The sequence below is a fragment of the Leucoraja erinacea genome, chromosome 7 (assembly GCF_028641065.1).
Source record: "Leucoraja erinacea ecotype New England chromosome 7, Leri_hhj_1, whole genome shotgun sequence".
Lineage (NCBI taxonomy): Eukaryota > Metazoa > Chordata > Chondrichthyes > Rajiformes > Rajidae > Leucoraja > Leucoraja erinaceus.
The window spans coordinates 23121672-23135201 of NC_073383.1; the positions used below are offsets into that span (position 1 = coordinate 23121672).

At 40.3% G+C, this 13530-nt stretch overlaps 1 protein-coding gene across 1 annotated transcript in view; it reads left to right on the plus strand.

The window, feature by feature from the left end:
* Window positions 1-13530, plus strand: part of LOC129698740 (obg-like ATPase 1) — a 130978-nt gene that overhangs the window by 50920 nt on the left and 66528 nt on the right. The window contains 3 exon segments of the mRNA XM_055637958.1: window positions 5618-5793; window positions 7678-7758; window positions 7972-8069. Coding sequence (XP_055493933.1) covers window positions 5618-5793; window positions 7678-7758; window positions 7972-8069 — 355 coding nt within the window.

Below are 13530 nucleotides of genomic sequence, written 5' to 3' on the forward strand. Positions count from 1 at the left end.
CCCTCCCTCTCGCCCCCCCCCTTCTCTGCCCCTCTTCCCTCTCTGCCCCTCTTCCCTCTCTGCCCCCTTCCCTCTCTGCCCCCTTCCCTCTCTGCCCCCTCTGCCCTCTTCCCTCTCTGCCCCCTTCCCCCTCTCTGCCCCCTTCCCTCTCTGCCCCCTTCCTCTCTGCCCCCCTTCTTCCTCTCTGCCCCCCTTCCCTCTCTGCCCCCGTTCCCCCTCTCTGCCCCCTCCCCCTCTCTGCCCCCTCCCCTCTCTGCCCCCCCCTCCAGCTCTGCCCCCCCCTCTTTCCCCCCGCTCTCTACACCCCCCCCCCCCTCTCTCTCTCCCCCCCCCCTCTCTGCCGTTTGCTGATGGTCACAATGGGTCTGCTCCACACGCCGTTTTTCCAAGTGCTGCGAGAGATGTCACCCTCCCCTCTGCCCCCTCTCTGCCCCCACTCTCTCCCCCACCCTTTCTGCCCCCCCCCCCCTCTCTGCCCCCCCTCTCTGCCCCCCCTCTCCCCCCCCCCTCTTTCCCCTCTCTCTGCCCCCCCTCTCTCTCCCCCCCCACCCCTTTCTGCCCCCCCCCTCTGCCCTCCCTCTCCCTCTGGCCCCCCCCCTCTCTGCCCTCCCTTCTTCTTCCCCCCTCCCCTCTCTGCCCCCCCCTCTCTGCCCCCCCTCTCTCTGCCCCCCCTCCCTCTCTGCCCCCCCCCCTTCCCTCTCTGACCCCTCCCTCCCTCTCTGAACCCCCCCCCCGCCCTCTCTAAAAACGACTGCCTTTCGTTGATGACGTCACAATGTGTCTGCTCCGTGAGCCGTTCCATGCGCTGCGGGTGATACTTCCCTCCCTCTCTCCCCCCCCTCCTCTCCCCCTCCACCTCTCTGCCCCCCCTCCTCTCTGCCCCCCCCCTCTCTGACCCCCCCTGACCCCCCCCCAACCTCTCTGACCCCTCCCTCTCTGACCCCCCCTCCCCTCTGACCCCCCTCCCTCTCTGCAGACCCGTTGGGTCTGTTCCCCCAACGCGTGTTTGGGGGGGGGGGGGCGGCATGCGGCGTCACACACACTAACCAGCCCCACACTAACTACCCCATTGATATTATATTAATATTATTAATTAGATCCTTTGACCCCATAACCGCCCTATCCACTTACGCATAGCCCCCAACTCGCAGGCACGTCTAGAGAGGGAGAGGGGGGTAGAGAGTGAGTGCAGAGAGAGAATGGGGAGATACAGTGAGAGAGGCAGACAGAAGGGCAAGAGACAGGGGGGGGGGGGTGGAGGGGGGGAGGTGGGGAGAGAGAGATGGGAGGAGGAGAGAGAGGGGAGAAGAGAGAGTGGGGAGAGGGGGGCTGATATAATATGAGAGATAATGCACCATCTACTGTTATTTCACCTCTGCATTCCCCAAAGGAGAGGATAGTGGTCATGCGACCATCCCGTAACCTATCCTCTGTATTGTCAAAAAATTATATCTCGGCAATGTGGTTTGCATTATGCTCTTTGAAGGTGAATTTGCCACAATTTTAGCTATAGATGGATAGTAGAATACAAAGCTGACTGAAGAGAACAAGTCATTCATCCATCGCTTTCTTTCAGCCCTTGTGCTTGAACAACTAAGGTTAATAACATTATTTCCCCTCCTAAATATTTCAACCAAGACCTGTGTTAAAGCACAATATTCTCCATGAGTCCTGGGAGTGGGTAGGGATTAGTGGAAGGCGATTTGTTGTGGAATACCGGAAAAAGGATTTTCTATTGGTTTTGATGATACCCCTTGTTAATAGCATTCTAATCAGATGTCTTGTTCTTGTCAAAACCTTAATTTTAAAAGCCTCTTTCAAAAACACTTTTGTTTCATGTACCCAGTAAAAATAATAGTCTAACTATTCTGATTCTAAACCTTTTTTATTCTTTCTATAATTGAACACCCAAACTTGAAAAGTACTGTTAATTGCGACTCGTTCTGTGCTTTGTATAAATGTATAATTACTCTTTTAAATCTAAAATATTATTGTTAGGTTTCTGGACTTTATCTATCAGCCCGCTTGCTCTTCTACATTCAATATTTGAATTTCTCTGTATCTTTATCATTCAACTTTTTTCTGTTTTATCTTATAGAAACATAGAAACATAGAAAATAGGTGCAGGAGGAAGCCATTCGGCCCTTCGAGCCAGCACCGCCATTCATTGCGATCATGGCTGATCCCCAATCTAGCAATGTTACAAAATTTTGAGATTTAAAAAATCAAGTCTGTAATTTATCCCATCAGATAAAGCATAAAAAGAAATTTAATTTGACACCTAATTCACTTTCATATCTTCAGTATTAAAAAAAGTTATGGCCATTTTCATACTCGGAAATTTGCATCTTGTTCCCTATTGCTTTTCTATTGACTTAAAAGCTGTGATCGAGGACAGTCAAAAGCACATAACTTTCTTAAAAATTAAGAGAACTGAAAGAAATTTTCAGTTATTATAGATTGAAGCATTCTGAAACAAATATGAAACAATCTTACTTAGATGACTTGAAATTAAAGCATATAATTAGTTAGTTACCTAATTGTAGCTAATTACAAAATTCAATGACTAGATCTAAACATCTATCAATTTCTTAAGAATAGATAACCATTTTTAAATAGCCTAAGTGTCCAAATAACATTCACACAAGAATTCACAATATAACATAACTTTTAAATCTCATTGTCATGGATTTATAGGCCAAATGGAAGGAATAGCTGCAAATGAATGGCCATTTAAATCATCTTGCGAGTGGGTTTTTCTGGAACGCGATCATTTGGAATGTTGCGGTTGCAGTGAATTTAAACCTCATATCGGCAGGAAAAATACTGCCGGTTCGTATGGGGGAAAAAAATCACCATTCCGCAACGTAAAATGTGAATTAAAGGCATCTTAAGGAGCACTTTTATACATAAATTAAACGTCTTTCATTTACCTGTCCCGTACCTGAAATCCGTCCCTGTTGTCGGCGTTGACATCTTTAGAAGCTGATTTAAAAATTACTCCAGCGCTGAACTTGTCGGGCGATTAAAAAAAAAAAAAAAAAAATACACAGAACGGCCGTCGGAACAATTCTTCAGCAAAAGCTTGCACTCCAACCAAATATAATCCAGGACAAGGTAGGAGAAAAACGGGTTTTGACCCCCCCCCCCCCCCCCCCCCCCCCCCCCCCCCTCAAAGGCGCCAAAATCGCGCACACGGCCAGTGTCAGAACTGCAGCACCACTGTATTGTAACATACCTACCCAATTAATGCCTGCCTTCTCCCCATATCCCTTGATTCCACTAACCCCTAAAGCTCTATCTAACTCTCTTAAATCCATCCAGTAATTTGGCCTCCACTGCCGTCTGTGGCAGGGAATTCCACAAATTCACAACTCTCTGGGTGAAAATGTTTTTTCTCACCTCAGTCTTAAATGGCTTCCCCTTTATTCTAATTCTGTGGCCCCTGGTTCTGGACTCGCCCAACATTTGGAACATTTTTCCTGCATCTAGCTTGTCCAGTCCTTTTATAAGTTTATATGTTTCTATAAGATCCCCCTCATCCTTCTAAACTCCAGTAAATACAAGCCTAGTATTTTCAATCTTTCCTCATGTGACAGTCCCGCCATCCCCGGGATAAATCTCGTGAACCTACGCTGCACTGCCTCAATCACAAGGATGTCCTTCCTAAAATTAGGAGACTTCTCTCTGTTATTACTTTGTTTCTTGTTAATTTAGGTTTTTTTTCATTAATTTTATTCCAAAATTAATAATATTTTGACAGTAGGGACTTCATGAATTATTTTAAAGTCCTGTATTCTATTGCCAAATGCCCAATCTTATTTTATCAACAAACTTAGGTTGTTTTACAAACAGCCAAATCAACTATACTTGGAATAAATGTGGAACCAGCACTTGCTCTTCAAGTAGACCATTTTCTAAGCTTTCCTCAAGCTTTGTAAAAATTAGTCTAATGTTTTTTGGCAATGATAATGCCTTGGGATCACTTTTATACAGTTTATTTGTTCAACTGGAAGAAAGAATGACATGAAGGGCATGTCAATGCACATATTCCATGTATGCAGTTGTTTTGCACTTTATTCCAGTTGGGAATCACGTATTGTGATCCTCCAATATATTTTACCAGACTTGACGTGCACAGAACCTTAATGTTGAGGTGAACTAAAAGGCAATTTCAATGTTTTCCATTATTAGCTGAGACGCTGAGTCAGAATGTACATGTGAAGAGGTTATACTCAAACTTGTAGAGCAGTGGCCACATCACAGCTGGCTATCACATATTGTTACAGGAAAGGTGTGATTGCAGTGAGGTGGTGCAGAAGAGATTTACAAAGATGTGTTAAGAGAGAAATTACAACCATGCCGAAAGATTTGCGGGGGTATGATTCTTTTTTAGAGTGGCGGTGGCTGAGGGGGACTTTGACATCAATTAAAACAATGAGGGTTGTAAATAGAGTTAATAGGTGGATCTATCCCCTGGCCGAAGGATCATTAACTGCAATACATAGCATCAAAATTACTGGTGGACGAATTAGAGGAGAGTTGAGAAACTTTTTTTCCACCTGGAGGATCGAAGGAATTAATTGAAAGGTTAGTAGAAGCAGAATACTTTGTTAGAATTAGGTACCATTTAAAATGCATGACATGGGTCAAATGTTGAAAGGTGGGATTCAGCTGGCTAGCTCTTTTTCAACCAACACAGACGTAATAGGCCGAATGGCCAGCTGTGTTGTAAATATTTTATGGTGTGGAAAAATGAGTCTTTCATTCTTGTCTATTGCAGCTGACTCAGAAAAATCCATAAATACGTAATAACCTTTTGAAGTAATGAATCATTGTATTTCACTTGTAAGGTTGGCCTTTATGTTCACTGCAATTTATTATTTTCAGAATAACTGTCCAGCAATTGCAATCTATATTAAACTGATATGTTGTTTGATAGTTGTTTCTTTTTTTTCGGTTTTCTTTGGCTGGTGGTTATTTGTAGATGGGATTCTTTGGAATTACATTTATGCAGTTTGTTTGCATAAACTGAATAAAAATGACATGGAAGGGCATGAGTCAGTACACAGACTCCAGTAATATCTGGTTGTTTTACACTTTTATTTCCAGTTGGCAATTTAAAATTATGGCCCTATCTGTACTTTAAATATGTGATAATGGCATGTGTACTAATAAGGGCCAGAACCATTTCTTCAAACTGTGAATCGCTGTCACTCACAAATGGCAAATGCGCCATCATTTGCTCTTTTCACGGCTCCCTAAAATCTATACCCTGGAATCAGGGCGATGAAATTAGCTGCTGTGTAAATTGTGTGTCTGAATGGTTCATTATCTAATCACCATTGGAGCTAGAATGATAAAATAGATTTGATTCCGAGAAGAGCTGTGGCAGATAAATTCAACTTTTACAATTTGCACTTAATTTTTTTATAGAAACAAGAATGGTGGGGTTCAAAATTAAATGAGAAATTGAATGCATTGGTACACTTTTAAATGCACTTTTGCTATCTTCAGTTTATTATTATTTTTATATCAATGCACTCTGTAAAGGTACATCTATAACTTGCATTAACAAATCTTAAGTTTAAAATTTCATTTAAAATGCCTCTTTCAGGAGCTTTTGAGGATGATGGCATTGTTCACATTGAAGGGAGTGTGGATCCTGTTCGGGATATTGAAATCATTCACGAAGAACTGAGACTAAAGGATGAAGAGCTAATTGTGCCCATTATTGACAAACTAGAGAAAGTGGCAGTAAGAGGAGGTGACAAGAAACTAAAACCAGAATTTGTAAGTAAAGTATCAACCACTTTTCCCCCAGTCACCCCCCCCCCCCCCCCCCCCACCGACCCAGCTCCCCAGCTGTGTGTGAAATAATTGAAAGGCATTGTCTGTCGACTTTCTACTTGTTATCCATGGTCCTTCTTTGACAGTTGTATTAAAGGACAGAGTTTAACATGATATTTCTGTATATAAATTATAAAAGTCTGAGGCCAGGAGTTGTAGACATCATTAGCACTGAGTTATTCATTCAACGGGTAACCTCAGGTCAGAATGCCAGGCTAATGAAAGTATTTGGACAGGCCTTTTACATGTTCGGAAAGCTATACAGATCTTTAAGCCTACTGCTTGATGTGACAGCTCGGGAAAATAATTCCAACTTGTGATTTTTACTAGCGCAGAACATTTTTGTTCTACAAGTTAAAGTTTTGGCCTTTTCATTATTTTCTCTGTCATTTATCTTGATAAAGCTATCCCGACTCTTTGTTGTATTAACCAGCTGGGCCATTTCACCTGCTGAAACCATTAAGGGACTCGGTGTTTTCTCAGATTAATCCTCCTGACATTGGTTTTTGCAATGATGGCTGGAGCAGGCATTCAGAATTTGCAGGTGGCCAATGACGCACATAATTGCTGACAATTTTAGGCAATGAATAAAAATGGTCTGCATCACTTGTCAAAGGTTGTATGTAAAGATGCCAACTGAAATCTCCTGAATGCCTTTTTAAGCTTTACAGAATAGTTATTGAGCATGATGTTTAGCATTTTCATATTGTAATGTATGTGTAAGTTTTTAGTGTCATGTCATTAAATTTAAAAATTGTGATAGTCATGAAGAGGAAAATCTACTACTTTGCAGACCTTGCATGTTTTTCTTCAATGTTAATGTTCGTAATATTAGCCAATAGTAAAATTAGATTTTGTTTCTTGGGGTAAAATGGTCATGCATTTATAAAATTGAATCTTGTTTGGAGGCTGCCAATTTCATAGAATGGAGCTTAGAAACTGATGCTCTTAAAATATTCTTAAATTCTATATTTTCTTAAAGTCTGTATTCTGTCTTTAATATTTTTGTTAAAATATTTCTATCACACATTTATCAAAAAGAAGCAATGTGCATTTTTATACATAAGTCGAGTTTGACCTTTTAAACCTGCCTGCCTTTTATTAACACCTGCTTGTAAAGGGAATTGTGCCACATGCAGCTCTCGATTCAGAGCAGTGAAATGGATAAGAAAAGGCTTCAAGAGTTCAGTTTGTGTCACTTGCTGTTTGCCGTTTCCATTTCACAGATGATTAATCTTTCTTTAAGGAAAGGACAGAGAAACAAAGAAAGTTGTCTCTTCCTGCAGTTGCACCTTCTGAATGCTCATTGGTTTGATAACTAGAAGACCTTTTAAATTTCCTGTTGAGAAAGATGTTCTGAAACTGAATGCAGCTGGTTGGAGATCACCAGCATGATTCTGTTACTATTGTGCAATTGAAGTGATTTTTTTATTTTCATTTTCTGGAAGTCGGGAGGTATCAGCAAAAAGCAAATACAGAATAAGCTTTTGCCCATCTTCACATTTGAGAGGTTGGAAAAGTTTGGATGTTTTATTTAGATTATCTTTCTCCCTTCATTTCCCTTGCCTTTAGTCATTATTTATTTCAGTCCTGGATCCTATGTTAATTTTCTTTCCCAGTCAGTCTAATGGAGGAAATTACATATTTCAGCAAAAGATGTTCTGTGAAATCTTTACTCGAGTGAAAATTAACAAGTTTGTTTCCATCCCATGAAGCTTTTATTTTGAAATAAATTATTTTGAGAAAGGAAAATAATTACCTAATTATTCTTGCATTGATTTACTGTTATGAATGGTAATGCATCTGTTTTAGTGCAATCTTTTCCAGGATATAATGTCCAAAGTGAAGAACTGGATTATAGATGAAAAGAAACACGTGCGCTTCTATCCTGATTGGAACGATAAGGAGGTAAGACATGGATGAGCGATGTACTATTTTAATAAACTATGTTAGATGTAATTTTGTTCTTTAGAAATCTTGCAATTCGGTTGTTTGAAGAGAACTGTCAATTTCCTAGCTATTTTAAATGTCTTGTGATAGGACTAAACATGTTAAATTGAAAACTATTTGGTTTATTTTAACTTTGAAACAAATGTATTTATTTTTTTTCTCTTTTAATAGATTGAAGTATTGAATAAACATTTGCTATTGACTTCAAAACCAATGATTTATTTGGTTAACTTGTCTGAGAAAGACTACATTAGAAGAAAGAATAAATGGTGAGTTTCCGACTAGAAAGAGGTAATTGGAGTCCAAAAATTGTCCTGTAATGTGGTTGTTGATCTGTGCTCTTGTCTGTAAACGCTAATTACGAAAATGTTCCTCAGAACAAATCTTAAAACAATTTTTGTTATGACTCATAACAGTTTTAAAATGAGAACCATGTTTTAATGCCAGCTCAATAAACTTCTGTCACTATAGCTTATGGTAGTGAATTATTTAAAGAATAACCTTATTATCAGGTGCACTCATTTAATGGTTCCTTGTTTTGCCTTTTCATTGAAGAAAATTGTACATTTTATAAGATAAAGGTGTTCTCAATGCATAATTTATTCATTTGTACCTAAATGAGCAGATATTTAGAATGAAAATTGTCTGATTAAAGGAAATGAAATCTAGAAATACAGAGGGCTAAAGAATATTTCTTAATTGCACATGGAAATAAAAGTAATTGTTCTACTTTAGATTACACTACACACGAGTGGTATGATAGCCATTGGGGATTATTTTGCATCTGTTATCAGCTGGATCAATGAGGAAATGATGCCTAGTCAAAAGGAGTAAGAATAAAATAACTTTAGAAGTGGAGACAATATTAAACAAATTGTCGTCTCTTCATGGATTAATATTTTAACTTCATTTGCATGTTTAGTAGCAGTAGGAAATAATCAATATATAAGAACCTTTACTATATGGCCCTGATTGAAATATCAGTCTTCATTGTTCTTTTATTTTGTAGACTAATTGTTGCTCTCTGAACTCGAAATTATTTATTAGATATGAGACATATTCCTGAATCTGAAAGCATTTCACACTTGTACAGAGTTGATTAAAAGTGGCTGTAATTGTACAGTCAATAATAAACCTTAATAATAAGCAAACTTACAGGAGACATTTTCCTGCTGTTTTACTTAGAACAATTGTACTTTTGATTTGAACTAATATTGTGAAAAGTTAATTTTTCCAAATATCACAAACCTTAACTTAAAACAGAAAGAAGCTTGTTTGTGAGGGTCATAATCCATTGTTCAATCATAGGATTAAAAATGTGCAACATACTGTTATCTGTCTTTGTCAGAGGATCAAAGACATTGCAAACAGGTGATGTTCCAAAAGCAAATTTGGTACATAGCCATTTTTCCTATACAATTTACTGCCTGCTGTTCCTGTTTTCCCTCCAGCAAGTCACTGACTACCCCCCTGCATGTGCCTGCCCGTAAAAATAATGATTAAGGAAGTTTTTGTCATGCATTTATGAGTGGAAGCATTGCGTTATGGGAAAGGCATCTACTAAAATTGGGGGGTGGGGTGCCTATTTTCTTTTCGATACAGATCACACCAGAACTGAAATGCTATTTTTTCTCTGCAAAATTTATGTGCAAGCGTTTAAAAAATAAATTTTAGAAGTATGATAATGGTAGGTTTGTATATTCAAGATAATATCACAATGTACCAGTGCACGGACAGAGATTCCAGATGTGAAAGATAAGTGCAGTTTTCATTCATGCTGGCTGTTCCTTAATTAATATCTTCACGCACCTTAGTTCACTGAAGGAACATTTGCTTTAAATTAATGGTATTTATTTTTATGAAATGAATGTCTGCTAAAATACACAAGGAATATGGAAAAATACACTTAATGCTGGAAAGTTCATTTTGTATTACCTGAAGTTCCAAAATATAAGTACAGGTGCATAACCTTTTATCTGAAAGCCTTGGGACCAAACACTTTTCCGAATTCGGAATTTTTCGGATTTCGGAATGGAAGATTTTTAGCGTAGATTTTAACATTTTTTAGATAAAGCATTACAGGGGACCGGGTGGCTCAGTGGTAGAGTGCTCGGCTCGTGGCCGCAAGGTCGCAAGTTTGCGCCTCGATCCCGGCAGTTACTCGGTGAGGGAGGTAGCGCTCTCTTGTCACCTTAGCGGGGCTACATGGCCTTAGGTGGCCCAGCTTGGGGATTCTTGAATCTCCCGAATAAATAATTTAAAAAAAAAGATAAAACATTAAGTAAAATTTTAAACATAAACTGGCTCAAACTTAGCTAAACACATAAAAATATACTTCCATGCAGTAGCAAGTCCGATGATTTTCAGGGCCCTCTTGCCGTAAACTCCAGCGTCAGGTGAAACAATTCCTCAGTGGTTGGGAAAGTCTGGAGTGGCTGCCTCCTCCCCAGAGACCGGGGCACTCGTAGCCCTCAGGCCGGGGCAGTTGGAGCTCCAACTCCGGCGAACTCGATCCCTGGCTCCGCAGCGCTCCAAATCCAGCCCCGCCCGCAGCCGGACCCCCGCAGCCCCAGCTCCGCGATGTTGGCAGTCGGCGGTCACAACGCTCCGGAACTTACTACACGGCGACCCGCTAAGGCATCGCCCGCTCCCCGCTGGTATCCCAGCGCTGCGCCGCCGAAGCTGTAGCCCCGGCCGGTCCCGACAGGAAACGCCGCTCCATTTTCGATGGTAGGCCGCGAGGACGGGGTGAAGAAGCAACTTGGAGAAAGGGATGTTGCCTCTCAGACCAGGTAGGGGACTAAGCAATTAAAGTTTAGCTACCCCCCCCCCCGCGCCTTTAAGAGTTAAGTAGTGGTGTGCAGACCCATCCCCCCCGGGTTTTCCGGAGCTTTTCGGGAATTTCGGATAAAAGGTTGTGTACCTGTAGCTTAATTTATAAATATCAATGCATCTTTTTAATGTGACAAATATAAACACTTTTTCAGAAGAGATATTTGCATTTATTTAATGCCTTGTTTTCAATATTAAAGAACATGATGATTTCAATAAACTGATGCCAAGCCACACTCACACACAACAGAAATACAACACAGAACGAGTCGAAAATACGACTTGCTCGAGAAGTGGGCGATTATCAAAACCCCCAACACGACTTGTTATGTAAAATAGTTAGGCAATTATTTTATAGTTTGGTATGAACAGCACTGTGTTAATTGTGGTACTTTATCCACATTAAATTGATTAAAGGTTCAAGTTATTAGTATTGAAAATAGGTTGTATTGACCCCAAAGTGAATGGGGAGATATAATGTAAATAAAGTGAAGTGGGAGATGTAATGTTAATGTAATGTAAATGCCAGTGCCCCTTGAGGCCAAGAGCAGAAGCTGGTTTATGTGCATGTGCCTCGTGACTGAGGTCAGGTGACCTTCTAGAAGTTTCAGTTGATGGTTCTGATTAAATCTTTCTTACAAAATTACAGACGTGTATTCATTGTGCCGGTCACAACAGGGACATTACACCCAAATATGCACTGGCAGTTAGGCAGTTACTAGCTATGACGTCACAATGCCCTACCGGCTACAATGTTGCTATCCCAGAAGACTGAGTCCTTCACTGTAAATGTCCTTCAGAGAAAGAATCTGCCAGCCTAACCCAGCACAGCAAAGTTTAATGATTAGATTTGGATAACAAAAGATTGCCTTGTCGGTGGCACCTACCTCACATTAAACTTTAGTGCAATTGCATTTTTTTTAAAGTTTAAAGTGAGGGAGGGTGAAAAAATGAGCCGACCTGCACAGTTAGGGACTATGGGTGTGTGGTGGAATATTGCTTTGAGGGAACGGGTTGCGTTGGGGGAATGTGTGCATGGTGGAATCTTACGTTGGGGAACGGGTTGCGTTGGGGGACCAGGCCTTCCATGGGGGCTATGAGTGAATGGTCAAATATTGCGTTGGTGGACCAGGCCTCCCGTGTGACAGGGACCCAACGGGTTCCACTTAAAACTCTCATCTCGTTTGTGTCTGTCAGTCTATCTATCTAATCCCATGTGATCCTGAAATTACACCAAAACGATACACAATAAAGCTAAATTTTTTTTTGCACCACCTTACTCACCATTGTCCTGTGGTGGTCTGTGTCAAGTTTCATTCAGATTAATGTTTTATTTTACAAGTTATTCATAAATTTTAACTAGAAATTCAAGTTTAAGAAAAAAAGTATCACTGTACTTAAGTTGGTGATTTAAACTGGGTTAGACAGTTTTTTAAAAAGCACAGTCCACTTCAGCATTATTCAGTTATTCAAAATTATATTAGGCCGCAGTGCATACCATTAAAAATTGAAAATAAATATTATTAATATTCTGCTTTGAGGTTGATGAATGCTACTTTCTGATAGATCATAATCCTGTAAATGGGATCAGTATTTTTCTTTCAGCCACTTGGTGGTTTTATTTTAGTTTTTCAAACTCATAATTTTACTTTTAAATTGAAAATAATATTGTGAAAATTAGTTGAGAGAAAAGTCTGTACAGTTGACAAACCTAAAATGAAATAATGCCTTCTTGGCACAGATTTGGACCACAAACATTTATATTCAGAAACATATTAGTAAATTGGAAGTTGTAATTTAATTATTAGGTGTTGTCACTGTTGCTTGTTAATTCTTACATGACTTAATAGTCAGTCATAACGCTTGGAAATAAACTCTTTTGCTCAACTGGTCCATGCTGACCAATATGTCTGTGTGATTCTTCAGTAAGTGTGTACTTTTAAGTTTCTGGAAACCCGAAAATAAAACTTACATTTTTGCAACTCTGAATGTTGTTTCACATAGATGAACATCTCTACTATGGGAAAAATATGTTTGGCGCAATCTTTTAGAGAATTTAATTTATTTTTTCCTCATCTTTTTCCAGGTTGCCCATTGCATTCAGTCATATCCATCATACTTTTATGATGAACAACACTGCAAAATATAACTGATTTAAGAATATAAAATCAAATTTTTGTCGCACTTTCAATTTATAGAATATCTTCCTGAAATAAACCACCACAAAAAAAACGTATTCAGTCTAACGCATTATTGTGAATGTGACCATTCTTGCCGAAAAAAGTGGTGATTTTCCGCAAAATGGTAACCTTCACATAACTTTTCACCAACTTCCTCCAAAACAATATTAACTTCAGATGAATAGGCATATTGTTCATTTATCAATTATTAATGATAATTATGGTCATCATTGTATTATTTTACACATTATGAGCATAAAATACTCATGTGACGGATATTACTCAGCATGGTGGAGATGATCAAGTTTGGGAGTGTCACGTGATGGAGAGATTAAAACTCTTTTAGGGCTGGGGTTGGAGCTCGGGCTAGGGTTGGGGCTGGGGTTAGGGCTGAGGCTGGGGTTGGAGCTGGGGCTGGTGCTGGGGCTGGGGCTACTTATCATCGATCTCCAGCTCCAGCAGCTCCATCTCCAGCCGGACACAAAGCCGTCGCATCTCCAGCCCTCTTCAGTCCTTGTTCCCCGTGGGGGATGGGGCTGGGGCTGGTGCTAGGGTTACTTACCTCCGATCTCCAGCTCCAGCAGTTCTAGCTCCATCTCCAGCAGCTCCTGCTCCATCTCCAGCCAGACACAAAGCCCTATTGCAGCCGTCGCATCTTCCCGTGACCCGATGTCCCTCTCAATCAATCAACCTTTATTGTCATCTTGCAAGCAACAGT